Genomic DNA, 16,647 nt, shown 5'->3' with positions numbered 1-16,647 from the left:
TCGGAATGCTAGATTGACGGGTTACCGATTTGAAAGCGACGGGAGAACAGCTAATCGGATCGTAATCGGGTGGGGATTTGGTCACTTGAGATGTCCCAAATAAATAGAAATTCTTCCCAAATTCAAAAAGAACTAACATTAACTTACATGCAATGTCAAAAAGGACTATAAACAACAACACCAATATGCTCAAGCACCTTTGCAACTTATTATGCAATAGATCAATGCCCCAAGCATAAAAATGCTCTCCATAAAAATGGTGCAAGCTTATTTCTCTCATTTGTCACCATTGAAGAGAAGAAGAAAGATCAAGAAGCTCTAGAGAGATCCACCGTTGCAATACTCCTAAGAAGCTGAGGAACGATTGCTTTGATACCGAATGATATAATTCCATAGTTCATAGCAGTCTTTAATGCCGACTTCAGAAACCTCTCTCCACTCGTTCCTACCTACGGACTCCATTTCTCAACAATCTCTCCCATAAAAGAATGCACTTCGAGTCTCTCATTTGCCAGGATCCTAATTTAGATAAAATTATTTTTAAACAAAAGTTTTAATTTGATTAAGTTTCTTGTGAGAAGATTATAAAATTTACCACACTAATAGGGTATCTGCTTTCATTAATTTATAGGGGAGATATCCCGATTACAAAGATTTACAAGAGATTTGATTTATACAGACAAGGAATGATTTGACGTAATTAGTTCCTATAATGGAGGGTCAAATTCAACTGTAAGGAAGACCCTAAACAAGGCAATGATTTTTAATTGATTGGGAATCAATTCTATGATCCTTAATTGATTGAGAATCAATCTCTTAAGATAGTATCTTCAACAGCCCCCCACAAGCTAAGCATCGGATTAGGACAGACGTGTAACTTGGATAAAAAAAATTGAGATAGTGGTTGAGAGACGCTTTTGGTGAAGATATCCTCAACTTGTAGGTTGGATGACACATACTGAATGTGAATCTTTCCAGCAACAACAAGTTCACGCAGAAAGTGGATGTCGAGCTCAACATGCTTGGCCCGCTTGTGGACAACAGGGTTGGAGCTCAAGAAAATAGCGATTTTGTTATCACATAAGAGAAGGGGCCGCTCAGGAATGGAAACTTGGAGATCTCGAAGAAGATGAGTGAGCCAGAGGAGTTCAGCGACCGTGAGAGCAAGAGCACGATATTCAGACTCACAACTGGAAAGAGAAACTATAGGTTGTTTCTTGGCACTCCAAGAGACTAAGTTGTCACCAAGGTAAATAGAATAACCCGAGGTAGAGCGACGAGTGTCAGGACAACCGGCCCAGTCAGCATCAGAATAAGCAACTAAAAATCTAGGTGAAGCAAACGGACAGAAGGTTAAACCATAATGGAGAGTGCCTTTGACATATCGAAGAATGAGTTTGACAGCAAGGAAGTGGTCAGCCGTAGGAGAGTGTAGAAATTGACTCACCGAGTTGACCGCATGAGTAATATCGGGCCGAGTGATGGTCAAGTATTGAAGAGCACCAACAAGGGAGCAATAAAGGGTAGGATCCGAGAATGACTGACCATCAGAGGAGAGATATTGAGAAACCACCATAGGAGTGTGCACAGGCTTACTCTCAAGTAAGTGGGCCCGGTCAAGGATGTCGTGCGCATATTTTAGCTGACTAAGAAATAAGCCAACAGCGGTGGGTGTAGCTTCAAGACCAAGGAAGTAGTTGAGGGAACCCAAATCTTTTGTAGCGAACTCAGAATGTAGCTTGCGGGCAAAGCTATCCAGAAGAGAGGGGTTGTTTCCCGTAATAATAATATCATCAACATATAATAGCAAATAGAGGATGTCAGAATGCCGATGAAAGATGAAGAGCGAAGGGTCAGCCCGACTACAGAGGAAGCCAAGATGTGTAAGAAATGAGCTGAACTGCTGAAACCATACGCGAGGGGCTTGCTTGAGGCCATATAGAGCTTTCTGAAGTTTACAAACATGATCAGGAAAGCGAGGATCAATATACCCAAGTGGTTGTTCCATATAGACTTGTTCAGTGAAATGGCCATTGAGGAAAACATTTTTGACATCCAATTGGCGAAGAGCCCATCGATTTGTAACAGTAATAGAGAGCACAACCCGAATAGTCGTAGCTTTGATGACAGGACTGAAGGTGTCGGTGTAGTCGAGACATGGTATTTGAGTAAACCCCTTTGTGACAAGACGAGCTTTGAACCTCTCAACAGTCCCATTAGGCAAATATTTGGTACGAAAAACCCATTTTGAACCCACAATATTGGTGGCAGCAGGACAAGGGACCAAAGTCCAAGTATGATTTTCCCGCAAAGCTTGAAGTTCTTCATCCATAACAACAAACCAGGCCGGATTCTTGGCAGCAGATTTGAACCCTTTAGGCTCAGTGGATGTCAGAAGGGTAGATAGAAGACCAACAGATCCAGAAAAAGTAATATTAGCAGAGTGACGAGGTTTAAAAATGCCGGCATCGTCGCGTGTGACCATGGGATGAGATCCGAAGGGAATAGCAACAACAGAATCAGCAGGAGGCAAGGCAGTGGACCCAGGGAGAGAAGGATCGACAGGCGGTAGTGGCGGTCCTGTAGAAGGATTAGTTTCCTGCAAAAACTCATTCATAGGATCAGTACAGATATCACACGAAACGGGAACCAGATTGAGTAATATGCGGGGAATGGGACACTGGAAGAGATGTTGGCATGCCAGAAGATGATGAACTAGGTTCCAAAAAATTGGAGAACTGGAGAGAGGATAGGGGTTGAGCCTGGGAAGAAATGAAAGACGAAAAATGAGTTTCATCAAACTGGGCATGTCAAGTAATATATATCCTAGAGGTGGTAGGATCAAGACAACGAAAACCCTTGTACGAAGAGCTATAGCCCAGAAAAAGACAAGGAAGACTACGCGGAGAAAATTTATTTGCCATATAATCACATAAACAGGATTATACACGATAACCAAAGGGATAAAAATTTGCATAATTTGGAGAAAGACCATATAGAAGTTTAAAAGGGACTTACCTCCGAGAAGTGGTGTGGGCAAGTGGTTGATGATGTAGGCAGCAGTGCTAAATGCGTCAACCCAGAAGCGAGGAGATATGTGCGAATGGAAGAGTAGAGCTAAACCAATTTCAGTTATATGGCAGTGTTTACGTTCGACGCAACCGTATTGAGCAGGGGTATATGGACATGAGAGTTGATGATGAATTCCAGAGGTACGAAGGTGGTGTTGAAAACGATTACTAGTAAATTCGGCACCCCCATCGCTTTGAAATTTTTTTATACGAGTGGAATGTTGGTTTTCAACAAATTATTGAAATTGAAGAAAAATATTGTAGAAGTCAGATTTCAATTTCAACGGATAAATCCAAGTAAACCGAGAATAATCATTAATAAACGAAACATAGTAGACAAACCCCAAATTTGATGTAACAGGTGAAGGACCCTATATGTCGCAATGAATTAAATTTAAAACATGAAATGACATTTTTTCATTGCAAAAATAAGGTAAACGATGACTTTTAGAAAGTTGGCAGGTATCACATAATTTCGGAGATGGTAATAAAGAAGTAAGATGGAGCTGGCAATTTTTATTCAAGAAAGAAAGTACTAAATGATGAACATGTCTTAAACGAGCATGCCATAAGTCATATGAGGCATACAAAAATTTATTTTGCAGAACGAAAAGAAATGCGGATTTGTCACGCTTTAGCACATACAGACCTCCATCACGTTTACCAGTTGCCACCACCTTTCCCGTTTGGCGATTCTGAATAGTAAAAAGATCATTAGTAAATGTAATAGATAACGAAAAATAATGCGATAATTTACTAGTGGACAACAAATTTTTGGTAAGATAGGGAACAACCAAAACATTTAATAATTTAAGATCGAAAGATGGAGAAAAATAACCGGTGTGAGTAATGGGAGAGACGCACCATTTCCGACAATTACACGATCCTTACCCGTATAGGGGACAAATTTATCCAGAGAGGTGTGGGCCAGGGTCATGTGGGCCGAGGCACCCGTGTTGACAACCCAATCCGAAGATTGATTTTCAGACATAGAACATGCTGAATTAAATGATTCAGCGAAAAATGCTTCCTCGCGAGGGTCGTCGTTTCGAGAGTACCTCTGCCGACAACGATCAGCGTAATGCCCTTCTTGGCGGCAGATCTGGCAGTGCGGTGGTCGGCGACGGTAGTGGACCGACATTGGCCGTGACCAAAAATGCCTCCCGTGCCCTGGCCGTGGCCGTGATTGAAGACAGGGCTCTGCCCGTGGCTGGAAGAACCGCCGTGAGGACTTCCGCGGCCACGATTCTGGCGAGAGAAGCCTCCGGAACGATGGGAGTGATGTCGATTTGCTGTGAAGGCAGCCGAGGGTGTCGCCGTCGCCAAAGGCTCGAGGGATTTCTGGAAGATTTTGAAACTTTCGGCGCGGGACACCAGGTAAAAAAAACAGGGGAGGGGGTTCTGAGCCATTTGGGCAGAGGAGAAGCCGGAGAACTCTGGGCCGAGACCTCGGAGAAACCAATGAGCCTTGTCGGTGTCATCAACGGGACGACCGATGGCATGGAGTTGGTCACACAGTGCTTTGAACGCACGGGCATAGGTGCTGATCGGACGACTGATGCGTTTCATCAACTGGAGGTCGTCTTCCAGACGAATTTCACGGGCCTTCAATTAGTGGCTGAAGGAATTTTCTAAAGCAATCCACACCTCACGGGATGTGGTCAAACCAATGGTTTCTGCCATGGCTTCTTCGGAAAGAGAAGACAGTAGAATGCTGAGGAGACGCTGGTCTGTTGTTTTCCATGCCTGGAATTTGGGATTTGGAGTTTGAGAGAAGGGAGGCTCAAACGGAGGTGGGGGCTCAAGGGTACCATCAAAGTGAGCCAATAATCCTTGGCTATCAAGAAGGGGAAGAAATTGACTTTTCCACAAAAGATAATTTGAGGAAGAGAGTTTGATGGTGATCATATGAATCAAGGTGTTGAAGGGGAGGAGATCGGAAGAAGAATTTGAGGCTATGAGGATCACAAGATATTAATCCAGATAAAGCTCTGATACCATGAGAAGATTATAAAATTCACCACACTAATAAGGTACCTGCTTTCATTAATTTATAGGGGAGATATCCCAATTACAAATATTTACAAGATATTTGATTTGTACATACAAGGAATGATTTGATGTAATTAACTCCTATAATGGAGGGTTAAATTCAACGGCAAGGAAGACCCTAAATAAGATAATAATTCTTAATTGATTGGGAATCAATTCTATAAAAGGTAATTGATTGAGAATTACTGTGTCATCTTGTTTCTGTCAAGTCGAATTCTTCTTTTGTTTTCGGTCCCTGTTATCTAGAAGATGAACGCAGCGACATCCGGTTACCCAGTAACCTAAAAAGTCGTATGCAGCTAAAAAAATATAATGCAGCCAAGTCGTTGTGCGGTTTTGTCCCCTTGAAGAAGAAGCTGCCTCAGCTATCCTTAAACTATTCTCATTTATGAAGCTTATCGCCTGACATTGAAAAGTTACTGGATTGTACCCAACGTCTCACCCACTTTCTTTGACTGCTACAAGATTTTCATGCAATATATATATATATATTCCTATCTGTCCCTCTTAGTCAATGCGAAAGATAAGGATATTATTACTCGTATCTTCTTCAACCATGATTTTACTAAGCAAAAGACAACAAGAAAAGTAGACCTTGCCACCAATATGAAAATTGTACGGTTTAGATTTACTCAGTTTACTGTCTCGAAGAAATTTCAGCTTCAATTTTGATATTTGTTGAATTGGTCCGGTCGAGGTTTTCAAGGTTCAAAGTTCAAACTTCAGATTTCTAGATACAGGAGAAAAAGAGTAGCGTTTCCTTAAAAAGATTATACTTTGGCAATTGGCAATATGCGGCGTTGAAAACGGAAGAGCGAGCATCTGGGTAGCCTACATAACCTCCGTAATCCATTATCCAAAGGCTCAAGCGTAGTGGCACCAGGAGACTTACAGACGTTCACGCAGGAATCCGGTAACTCCCTTAACATTGGAAACTCTGCATTTTTAGGATTTCTGTATAGCAGGGGACGTATTGCCATGATTCTTGATCGCTGCTTTCTGTTGTATACCCACTTGAATCATAGCATGGAAAGTGAAATGTGAGCTCGAGGAATCTGGAAACCGTAGTACAGTTGTTTCGAGAGATAAGAAAGGGGCGCACTAGTTTATTCGTGACTGTAGCTTTCAACTGGTTGTCGGATTCTTAGGCGAAAATACAGTTGAGCTCCATGGGATTGACTTAAATGTTTTGAAGAAGGTTCTGGGTGGGTGTTCATGCTTGATAATCAATCATCTGTTAAAACTGATGGTTGGGGTTTAGTCGAGCAGATAACCGGATGGAGTTGGGGATTGCCCAAGTACCTATGATCTTACAGAGTTTCTTATAAAGAAATATGTTGCTATGCCCTGCTCCATCATTTCTGTGAAGATTTCTGAAATTCATATTAAAAACAACGTAGGGAAATTAAAAAATTCCATACGATTGAATGAGTGTGGTTGGTTCACTGTGTTAATTCATTTTCCTTCTTTACTGAAAGTATTGATTTTCACTGGTCTGGTTGGTTCACTGTGTTAATTCATTTTCCTTCTTTACTGAAAGTATTAATTTTCACTGGTCTGGTTGGTTCACTGTGTTAATTCATTTTCCTTCTTTACTGAATGTATTAACTTTCACTGGTCTGGAAGAAAACATTAGTACATTAGGGAACCCAGAGATAACTGCTTATTCTAATGGAGTTTTGGTGTTGGTATTTTCACAGAGGACAGGATAACTATGACTGACCAAAATGCTAAGGATAATTGCCTAGGATGGGCTGCAAGAGATCCATCTGGAGTTCTTTCACCATACAGTTTCAATCGGAGGTACGTATTACGGATGCTGTTCTTGAGTTAACTTTTCCTTCAGTGTAGGTATTCTGTTGAATCATTTTGTTACTAACTCAAGGACAAGCTGGAAAGTATACTTTGTTATACTTATCACTTTTACTATTAACTCAAATTACTTCTAGGCATATGTAATTTTTATTGCTTTGAGAGAATAGAACTAGATTCGCTACAAAGAATGACATTCAAGAATCTAGGAACATCAATTGAATGATATCTCCTATGTCTCCAATTCCATCTTTAAGTCAATAGAAAGAGATTTTAGTATCCATATCAATTGTTAGATGAGAGTTTGACACCCTTTTGAGAAGGCAGAATAATTCTTTTTAGAATATTGGAAATATGCAATTTCTGCTCTAGTTTTTTAATTTTCTTCATGATTTATTAGTGGTAAAAAGCACTAAAGATTGGTGATACCATTGGTGCCTATCTGTTTCAAAGTTTAAGTAGCAGACAGTTTCTTATTAGATACAAAGTAATAAAGGTCAACTATATGTTTGTTTTCACACTTTCAGTTAGCATTAAACCTTCATGTGCCAAATTGTAGAGTGGCTATATACTGTATCTCAAACTTCTTATGATCCAGATCTGATCGAGATTAGTAGTCTCTGATGATGATCTGCTGAGAGAAAAGTATGACTGTGATTGCCCATTAACTAAGTTGAGAAAATCTTGCAGGAAAGTCGGAAGTGATGATGTTTCTATAAAGATAACACATTGTGGAGTTTGTTTTGCCGATTTTATCTGGACAAGAAACTTGTTTAGAGATTCTAAATATCCAGTTGTTCCTGGGTAAGTTTCTACATGCATCATGAAATGGTTTAGTTGATTTCCCGCACTAAATTGGTACTTTCATTTCATTTTGGTATTTTGTATTTGATTTTTAGTTACACAATTTATTGAATCAGGCATGAGATTGCTGGTATTGTCCAAGAGGTTGGCTCCAATGTTAACCGCTTCAAAGTTGGAGATCATATTGGTGTGGGAACATATGTTAATTCATGCAGGGCATGCGAATATTGCAATGATGGACATGAAGTTGTCTGTGAAAAAGGTTCAGTGTTCACTTTCAATGCTATTGACGTGGACGGCTCAATCACCAAAGGGGGATATTCCAGTCATATTGTAGTTCATGATAGGTAAGTCATACAGATCCTGACAAGAATGTACTTCCAATAGGCTACTTGGTACATCTGAATTTTCTTATCTATATATCTATCTATATGTGTGTGTGTGTGTGTGTGTGTGTGTGTGTGTGTGTGTGTGTATTATTTAACTGATGGCACCTAAGACCTGAACTAGTTTCTGTGCCATTTGAATGCATGAGAATTCACCTACTAGGTCGGTAGCTTGAACCTGCAATTATCTAACAGTATATGAATTTGGGAGTATGTCAATTTGTGATTGCAAACTAATGTTCTTCTCGGGGTATGGATCATACAGGTACTGCTATAAGATTCCTGATGGCTACCCATTGGCATCTGCGGCACCATTGCTGTGTGCTGGAGTTACTGTATATGCTCCCATGATGCGCCATAAGATGAACCAGCCAGGTAAATCTCTTGGAGTAATTGGCCTTGGTGGGCTAGGTCACATGGCTGTGAAGTTCGGAAAGGCTTTTGGCCTCAAAGTGACAGTTTTCAGCACAAGTGAATCCAAGAGAGAAGAAGCCATCAACCTTCTTGGAGCAGATAACTTTGTTGTGTCATCTGACAGAAAGCAGATGGAGGTAAGGTTGTGAACGGGAGTAGCGTTTCCTGTGAAATTCTGCCGTTCAGAACTGGAGTGTATCTTTTGTTTGTTTAATCACTTTGACCCTCTCACGTTGAAAAGCTTCAGATTACCCAGCTAAGCTTTTTTTTTTCTTCTTCTGTCTTTTTCCTTTTGGAACTGCAGATTTTGGCAAAAACCCTAGACTTCATTGTTGACACTGCAGCTGGAGATCACTCCTTTGACCCCTACATGGCACTTCTAAAGACCTTCGGTGTATTTGTTTTGGTTGGATTCCCAAGTGAAATTAAAATCCATCCTGCTAACCTCAATCCAGGTATGCAAAGAAATTAACTTGGGCAAATTGTGAAGTGTAGCAAAGATTGAGGCTAACCTTGAAATAACTTGTGCAGGTCTGAAAACCATTTCTGGAAGTGTTACTGGTGGCACCAAAGTTACACAAGAAATGCTTGATTTCTGTGCTGCCAAAAAGATATACCCTGAAATTGAAGTCATTAAAATTGACTATGCAAATGAGGCAATTGAAAGGCTCTTAAAGAGGGATATCAAGTATCGTTTCGTGATCGATATCGGAAACTCCTTCAAGTGAGATTACCCAGGATGATGTGATTTTGAAGCACTGTAGTATTGTGGAGCTTCTCGTAAGCTTTTAGAATTTTAAAGTTTCTACTGAATGTATTTCTTGCGTGCCTGAACTTGCATGGTATAAAGTAGAGGTGTGTTCTCTTTCAATAAGAAGACGGATGTAGGAGGTGCTAGATATAAGTTATCAGCTATTGAGTGCTGGGCTGATGTGAAATAAATTGCATTTTCCTCTGTGAGATAATTTCTTGTTTTGAGCTCTGTGACGGATAATGAATCTTGTAAGCTATGGAATTCTGTTCAAGAATGAGAGCAAACAAGAAAGAATAAGCAAAACACAGCACAAAAAAGGAACGAATAGAAAGAACACGCATAGAAGGCGTTGATCCCCCACTTACGAGACTCAACTTTGTTTGCTACGCCGTAAAATGCGCGGTAACAATAACAGCGTCAACCAACTGCTTGACAAAAATTCACTGCAATGCTTAACCAAAACCCAAAACGAACAGCTTTGTCACCTAAATAGAACAGGAGAAAGTGTTCTTATTCCAAAATTGAAAATTGACTGCATGTATAACGGGAAACATTTTTTGAATACAAAATTGAATGCAGTTTACTATAAAAGGATTTTGTGAACATTTGACGCAGCTTACTACCTCAATCACAGGTTTCCAGTCAAGTTCACTTATTTTTTGGGCTCTGGAGTGAGAAAACTGGTTCTAGATCAGTAGCAGTTGAACCAGAACTCCCCATGTTGGGTGTCTTACTTTTGCCTTCAACTTTTCCAAATGGGCTGCCTTCGGGTTCAGATGGAGAAACCTCATCTATAAGAGCATTTGAACCACTGCCTATTACGCTCTTGTAAATTGTCAGAGCTTGAGCCATCATACTGGCAGGATTAGAAGCAGTGCTGGGGAGCAGCATGGTCGTGCCCTGCATACAGAGGAAAATTTTGGATTCATTACCTCAACAGATGTTCCAAAACCAAACCATGTCTGAGGGATCCCAAACAACTAGAGACCTCTTTAGCAATGTTCCCAAATGCTTGGATGTACTGCTCAGCTACTCTCAGACTCGCAGCCTGCAAAAGTTTTACACTTTTGAGCACTAGTCTAACACAAACTACTATGAACTTGCTGAAGGCTTAAGCCAGTAACACTGTAGATAAAACCAAAAACCATACACAAGATCTTCTACAATGCAATAAATAAATAAACAACAAACCTTAAAATGTCTATCTGATTAAAAAACAGAAACAAAAAACAAAAAAATAAATAGAGAGAAAACACAAAACATAAAAAAAGCTCACAAAGGAAAAAGCTAACAGTAACTCCACTGAATGAGCAAGTGTTACATAGAAAAACAGAGTACACACTGATACAGAACAATATAGCGTTTCTAGGATATAGTGGAATCCTTTCTAGGAGGAGGATCCTAAAGTGTAATAGAGTTAAAGTGCAATGACACTACTTTTAAAAACATCGATTTGGAATCTTTGTCACTTTAGGATAATGTATTATAAGAAAACAATATGTGTAACAAATTATGTTCTCACTGTATTTTCCACTATTCTGTATACAAGAGTATATACATGCTTGTCCAGAATCCCCAACCATCATCCTGATAGTAGTCATGGTATCTGTAAAGTTGAGTCTAGATCCATGCCAAAATGACTGGCCAAGTTAGGAAGCCATTTCCCAATTACAGGATTTTTCTTAACACTTCGTTTTATTGGATTATTTCTACTAACACTCCCCCCGCATTAAAGCTTATAGCAATGGGCAACACGCCTAAAATATAGACAGCACAAATGAGTACAAACTAAACAGGGTATTAACTGGATCCAACAAGGTAACCATCCTGCTCTGATGCCATATTAAAGTTGAGTCCAAGTCCATCTTGATTTTGACTAACCAAGTTAAGAGGTCATTTTCCAACTAATAAATACAGGGTTTTCCTTGATATATAACTATGTGGGACTATTACCACTAACACTATCTCCACATATACTCTTGACAAGGCTAACACATCCCCCTTTGGACATGTTTTTCTTCCTAACACCCACCAAATCATGTCTCTAGGTACACTTACCATTCACTTTCTATAAACAAATAAAGATTTTGTAGGTTCTTCCTCTTCCCTGATACCTCCCCGTAAGTTGTCTTGAAAAGAAAGGAGAAATCTTGTCTATAACAGAGAGAAGAATAAACAATCTGTTCACCTCTGATTTGGTTGAATAAAGGGTAGTTCAGCAAAGACCAGCTCGTAGTTCAGCACTTTGCTCTCTATCTCTGTATCTCCCTGTTCTCACCATTTCTTTCTCTATATCTCTCTTTCTCTGTGTCTATATCTCTATCTCTCTATCTAAATATGTATCATATTTGATGTTATTCTTTGCATGGAAGAATTATGCCGGAGTATGTATATTGGAGAGAAAGGGCATTATTGTGACATTATATTCTTTTTTACTGATATTATAGGGTTTAGGGGTCAGGCTGCTTCCTCACTTTTTCTGCGACAGCTTCCCAAAGTCTCTCTTCTTCTCTCTTACTTTCTTCTCCTTTCTCTATCTCCTCCACTATATCTAGAATGGTACAGATTTAATAGATGCTAATATAAAGTACATTCTTTCACAGGTGATAGAAGATGAATAGAGGAGTATAACCTCAACACCTCCAGTTGATCTTATAGCTTCTGAAATCATAGAGATTGCTTTTGCACTTGCCTGCGATCGGGCTAGGATAGCTTCAGCTTCTCCTGCAATGTTCATAATGTACATGGCTGTTCAGACAAACTTAAACCAAGAAAGAAAAGGAAATGAAGCTAGCTACCAAATGTTACAAGTGCAAGCTGCTTTCGTGAATTGAGGATTATATCCTTCACAAAGTTCATTCTCTTTCCAAATTTCCCACTACTCAAAATGTAATAGAGGATATTTCAAAAGTAAAAGTTATATGTGGAAGCATGACAACATAGAAATCATCCAAGCTACCAATTAGAAGTCTCACACTTTGACACCTTAATTAAGTGGGTTTCACAGCCATCATACAGAAAAACAGTGAAAGGCCGTATACATGATACAATAGAATTACAGAAGCAGTGACCTGGTACATCCTGCTCTGAGTGTCTGGAGAACAAACATAAAAATACCCAGACGAAGCAGTGCCAACATATGGTCAACAAATCATTTTATTAATGTCATTCAGAATATTAGCCATGGCAACACCTGCATTCTGGATAATCTCCTCGGGAGACAGGGACTAAATCTATAAGCGATGTCAGAGAAGAATGCCAAACCACCCACCCACCCACAACCACACAGAAAGTTTGTAGCGATAACATGTAACACTATTCAGGTTCTTCAATGTTTTCTAACAGTATCACCATCAGGATTATCTCAATAGAATCTTAGCGAACTCATTAATAGGCACAATAAAACAAGAATACGCTAACACTCATATTGGGTTTAGTTAACTGACCACAATAACATAACATAGTTTACCAGTAGCTTCCAGGATAGCAGAACTTTTCTTTCCATCTGCAATATTGATGTTTGCTTGTCTCTCTCCTGTTCAAAAATAAAAATGGATCCCCATCATCGTCCATGTTATTTCAGATAATTTGATAAATACATATATAAAATGCAGAATATTCTCAGCTGCACAATTATAAAATAGTCTCATTATAACAACTAACTTGTCAATGAGTATATCACTAACAAGTCAAAATGGACAAGTGAAATTTCAATTGCACCTTCAGACTCAAGAACTTGAGCACGTTTTCTTCGTTCTGCTTCAGCCTGCATCTCCATAGCAGCTTTAACTCCAGGAGGAGGAGATATATCCCCTGCAAGCAGAACAAGGGTTGTCAAAACCAATACCCACCTACAAAAACCTTTCATCTGGCCATTTTACAGAAAAATAAAACTCATTTTTTACAGTCCTCCAGTTGTGTGTATACATTGTAAATTTGCTTATACTTTTTTAACATATATTTCTTTGTAATTATTATAACAATTACCTTTTTCTTGTTCTTTGCAGTACCAGAACAATTTCAAAGAAATATTCCACCAAAAAAATTATAGAATTAGAATAAACTCCCTCACTTATCTCATAACGCAGGCACTGAAGACCCCAATGAGTGGCAGCTTCATTAATTGCTTTCTGCAGAGTGGATACAATGCACGAACAAACAAAAGAAGGATAACATGATTAGAGATATTTCTGCACATAAAAATATACGTGTTATGGAGCAACATGTGCTGCCTCGAGTTACCAAATCACATGGAAAATCAACTGCCAACTAAAAGCTGCTGAACTCTGAACTATAAATAGAAAACATATTTCCACAAAGTTTCAGAGCCAAGCACAGGACAAGCATGCCAATTGAATAATCTATCAGTCATAATTTTCTTTTGGAGAATGAGGAAACACAAGAAAAGATTGAGTTGGTTATAAAACTAATTTTATGTAGCATTCGAGTGGCATTGCTGTACACTATTTATCTAGTGGATGCTTTAATTGCAGTCAGTTTTAACCTGTTTAACCATTAAATATCATGCAACCAATAGTTGGCAGTACAAAGCCCCGATAAATGTAAAACAGAAAACATCAAGAAAGGCCAATAGACAAAGAAGGAAAAATGGAAAACACATCATATCCTTTTAAATGGAATGCATGCATTAACCTATCTAACAATCCACCAAGTTGGTCACAGCCACATCTTCTTGTGCTTTATAGAAATTAGCACTTTTACAATCAAGCAAGGAAAGAGAAGGGAAGGCAAAAATATACAAGAATAAGTCAATTTTTTAAATAATGCTTTTATTTACACACAATATAATATGTCTACTTAACTTTGGATACACTAGTTTTATTTATAATTGAGTTTTGAAAACTCCAAAAAATTCATAAGCTTCTTTTCCAGGAGAGTTCACAAAAAGTATGTCTAACGTTTTTAGTTTGACAAAGAAACACAAAGTGTTTGCCTCCCATTGATCAGCATTATACCTATTGGCATGACAAGTATCAGCTTCTACAAACTGTTGACATATTAGTTACTACAGAGCTACACAAAATGATGATGTCTATGGAGAGATGCACATGTTTCTCTGACTGAAGGTACACCAGAGAACCTTTTTAAAAGAAAACAAAGAAGGTACACCAGAGAACCTTTTTATAAGAAAACAAAGAAGGTATACCAGAGGAATAAAACTAAAACAAGCAGATAGCAAATTTACATTAGTCCTTTCAAACAAGCAGACAAGAGAAACACCACAAAAAATGAGGTGTTCCCAGTATATAAGGAGTTACTACCCCTAGACAGCATTACAAAAAGAGGTAAACACAAACACACACACACAGACAAAAAAACAAAAATAAAGGAAAGAGGTAAACTTGGCTAGACAGGAATACTCTGTGAGAAAGTCAGCTAGAATATACTGCTGGTAGCGGTGCACCAAAGCTATGGAACAATGAGAGAACAACTGAAGGAAATGAAGTCACTCAAGCTATCTTCTTGTCCCTAAGAAATTTCAGCACTGTCTGCATGTAAATTATACCATGTCAAATATGCACTTAGGCCAAACCACCACTATATTGCTATTTATGTTTGAGAAACTTCAGGAAACAAGCATTCCCATCTCTATTTGACAAGATTTCTAATCATGTTACGTCAATATCCTCAGGCAATAAGACACTGACTAACCAATCCACAGATGTTAAGCACTAAAAATGAGTAACAGGAAACAAAAAGAATTGGTTGTTCACACCATCTTCAAGGGAATGAACCATGGAATTATTTGTTGCGGTAAAAATTTATCAAGTGCAATTTCATCCAAAAAATCCAGCAGGAAAAGTCTGTTATCTAGACCGAAACTACCAAATTGATTAGAAATAAAGCAAACCTGCAAGATAGCTCAAAACCAGAAATAACATATATGGCTTAACAATCTACCAAGTTGAACTTACCACAATATTCTCATTCAGGGTATCTCTTTCCTCAAATGTTTTATCTAATGTAATCTTCCCCAACTCACTCCTCATAGTAGTCTGTGCAAGCTGAATAACTGCAAACATTGGATTCTCCACGCCATAAGATGCCAAAAAGGGATCAACGATCTGTTACATAGAAAATCTGTCAAATATGCAGCAGAAAATGTACAAGGAATATATATATATATAGGTACACACATAATCACTAGAAAGAACTACAAATATGATTGGTTACAAAAAATGTTAAAAAATAGAGCACTCCACCAAATTAAAATGCTGACGTTATCCTTGCCTTGATATAGAGCACTCCACCAATCAAAATGCTGACATTATCCTTTGTAATTGCAGACTGATCTGGTATTAGAATGGCCTCTTCCTTCAGTGAATGTACATAAGCAATTCGGTCCACAAATGGAACAAGGAGGTGAATTCCAGCGTCAAGTATCTTCAGATATTTACCAAATCTTTCAACAATATAGGCACTCTTCTCTGGGACAATCCTTATGCCCCAGTTAGTTGGCGGAGTCACCTCATACCTTCCCAATTTAAGTAATATGTCGGTAAACAAACACAAGAAGAAGAAAAGAAAAAAAAAAAGTGAAAATTTTCTGCCGTTCTTGAAAAGCTAGCTCTTGGAAAAAGAATAAAAATATACAATCTGAGAAAATGAGTGATTTTTCTCAAATGAAGAAATTGCGTAGAAATCAGCAGAACATTTAAGCAGACAATGCTAATGAGTCTTTTCCCAAGTGTAAGTAATCAGCACGATTCTCAACAGACACAAGCGCAATGCGGAATTACGATACCTCTTATGCCCAGTTTATATTATTAAAAATGGTGCTAGAAATGCCTCACTAGGTGGTTCAGTATTGCCACATGTAATTGAACTGGAACAGTGGTCCTCCCAAATAAAAATGTTCCAATTTCAAAACTTTACTAAACGCTAGTATTCACCACAGGAACCAAAAAACTTGAGTAAATTAGAGCAGACCTGAATGACGGATCGTCGTGATGGGGCCAGGAGCGGATGTGCCGAAGAGAGGTGGAGAAAGGCGCAACAAATGAGGTCAACGAAGCAGACTTAGTGGCAGAATGGAGATTCGGCAGAAAAGAGGAGGCGAACCAGCGAGCGTGCGCCACAGATCGGAGAGAATTCAGCTTCCACATCGCCATTGATTGTCCTTCTTTATCCCTCCGGCGTAGGCCTCTGCGTCGTCTCTAAAGATGCAGTTTTTTTGGAGGGAAAAATTTGGCGAAGAGGTTTTGGGAGGGGTTTTTCAACTTTTTCTTCCACTAGTAGGTTTCTTATCAGCAAATTCATTGGAAGTATTCTTTTGGGCATGCATATATCGTTTTAACTCTTTGCCATGTTAGTTTCAAATTTTACAGCTTGT

The 16,647-nt window shown here is 38.9% G+C and overlaps 2 protein-coding genes across 5 annotated transcripts; one reads left to right on the top strand and one right to left on the bottom strand.

Moving 5' to 3' along the window:
• The first annotated feature begins 5,673 nt into the window (after window positions 1-5,673).
• Window positions 5,674-9,504, top strand: LOC137948132 (probable cinnamyl alcohol dehydrogenase 1). The gene is made up of 7 exons (XM_068794092.1): window positions 5,674-6,036; window positions 6,824-6,926; window positions 7,626-7,739; window positions 7,856-8,086; window positions 8,391-8,676; window positions 8,844-8,994; window positions 9,071-9,504. The coding sequence occupies exons 2-7, from the start codon at window positions 6,838-6,840 to the stop codon at window positions 9,265-9,267; spliced, it is 1,068 nt and encodes a 355-aa protein (XP_068650193.1). The 5' UTR covers window positions 5,674-6,036; window positions 6,824-6,837; the 3' UTR covers window positions 9,268-9,504.
• On the bottom strand, window positions 9,467-16,550 carry LOC137948130 (uncharacterized). 4 transcript variants are annotated; one of them, XR_011111589.1, is made up of 12 exons: window positions 16,245-16,550; window positions 15,713-15,789; window positions 15,546-15,607; window positions 15,230-15,379; window positions 13,366-13,423; window positions 13,014-13,106; window positions 12,763-12,828; window positions 11,926-12,017; window positions 10,282-10,341; window positions 9,917-10,193; window positions 9,659-9,778; window positions 9,467-9,556 (listed from the first exon to the last, which is right to left on the bottom strand). XR_011111589.1 is itself a non-coding variant. In XM_068794091.1 (10 exons), exons 1-9 carry the CDS (start codon window positions 16,424-16,426, stop codon window positions 9,942-9,944), a joined length of 1,197 nt encoding a protein of 398 aa, XP_068650192.1. In that variant the 5' UTR covers window positions 16,427-16,550; the 3' UTR covers window positions 9,605-9,778; window positions 9,917-9,941. The 4 variants fall into 4 exon arrangements, 2 of the variants coding, with proteins under 2 accessions (XP_068650192.1, XP_068650191.1); XR_011111588.1 differs by having other exon boundaries at window positions 15,546-15,789; XM_068794091.1 differs by lacking the exon at window positions 9,467-9,556 and having other exon boundaries at window positions 9,605-9,778; window positions 15,546-15,789.
• Window positions 16,551-16,647: the final 97 nt, after the last annotated feature.

Source organism: Aristolochia californica, unplaced genomic scaffold, assembly GCF_029961685.1.
Source record: "Aristolochia californica isolate CCGP_79_NKW_82.1479 unplaced genomic scaffold, dmAriCali1.0.hap1 SCAF_13, whole genome shotgun sequence".
Lineage (NCBI taxonomy): Eukaryota > Viridiplantae > Streptophyta > Magnoliopsida > Piperales > Aristolochiaceae > Aristolochia > Aristolochia californica.
The sequence above is the reverse complement of the archived record's forward strand: the minus strand, read 5'-3'. Positions and strand labels throughout refer to the sequence as shown.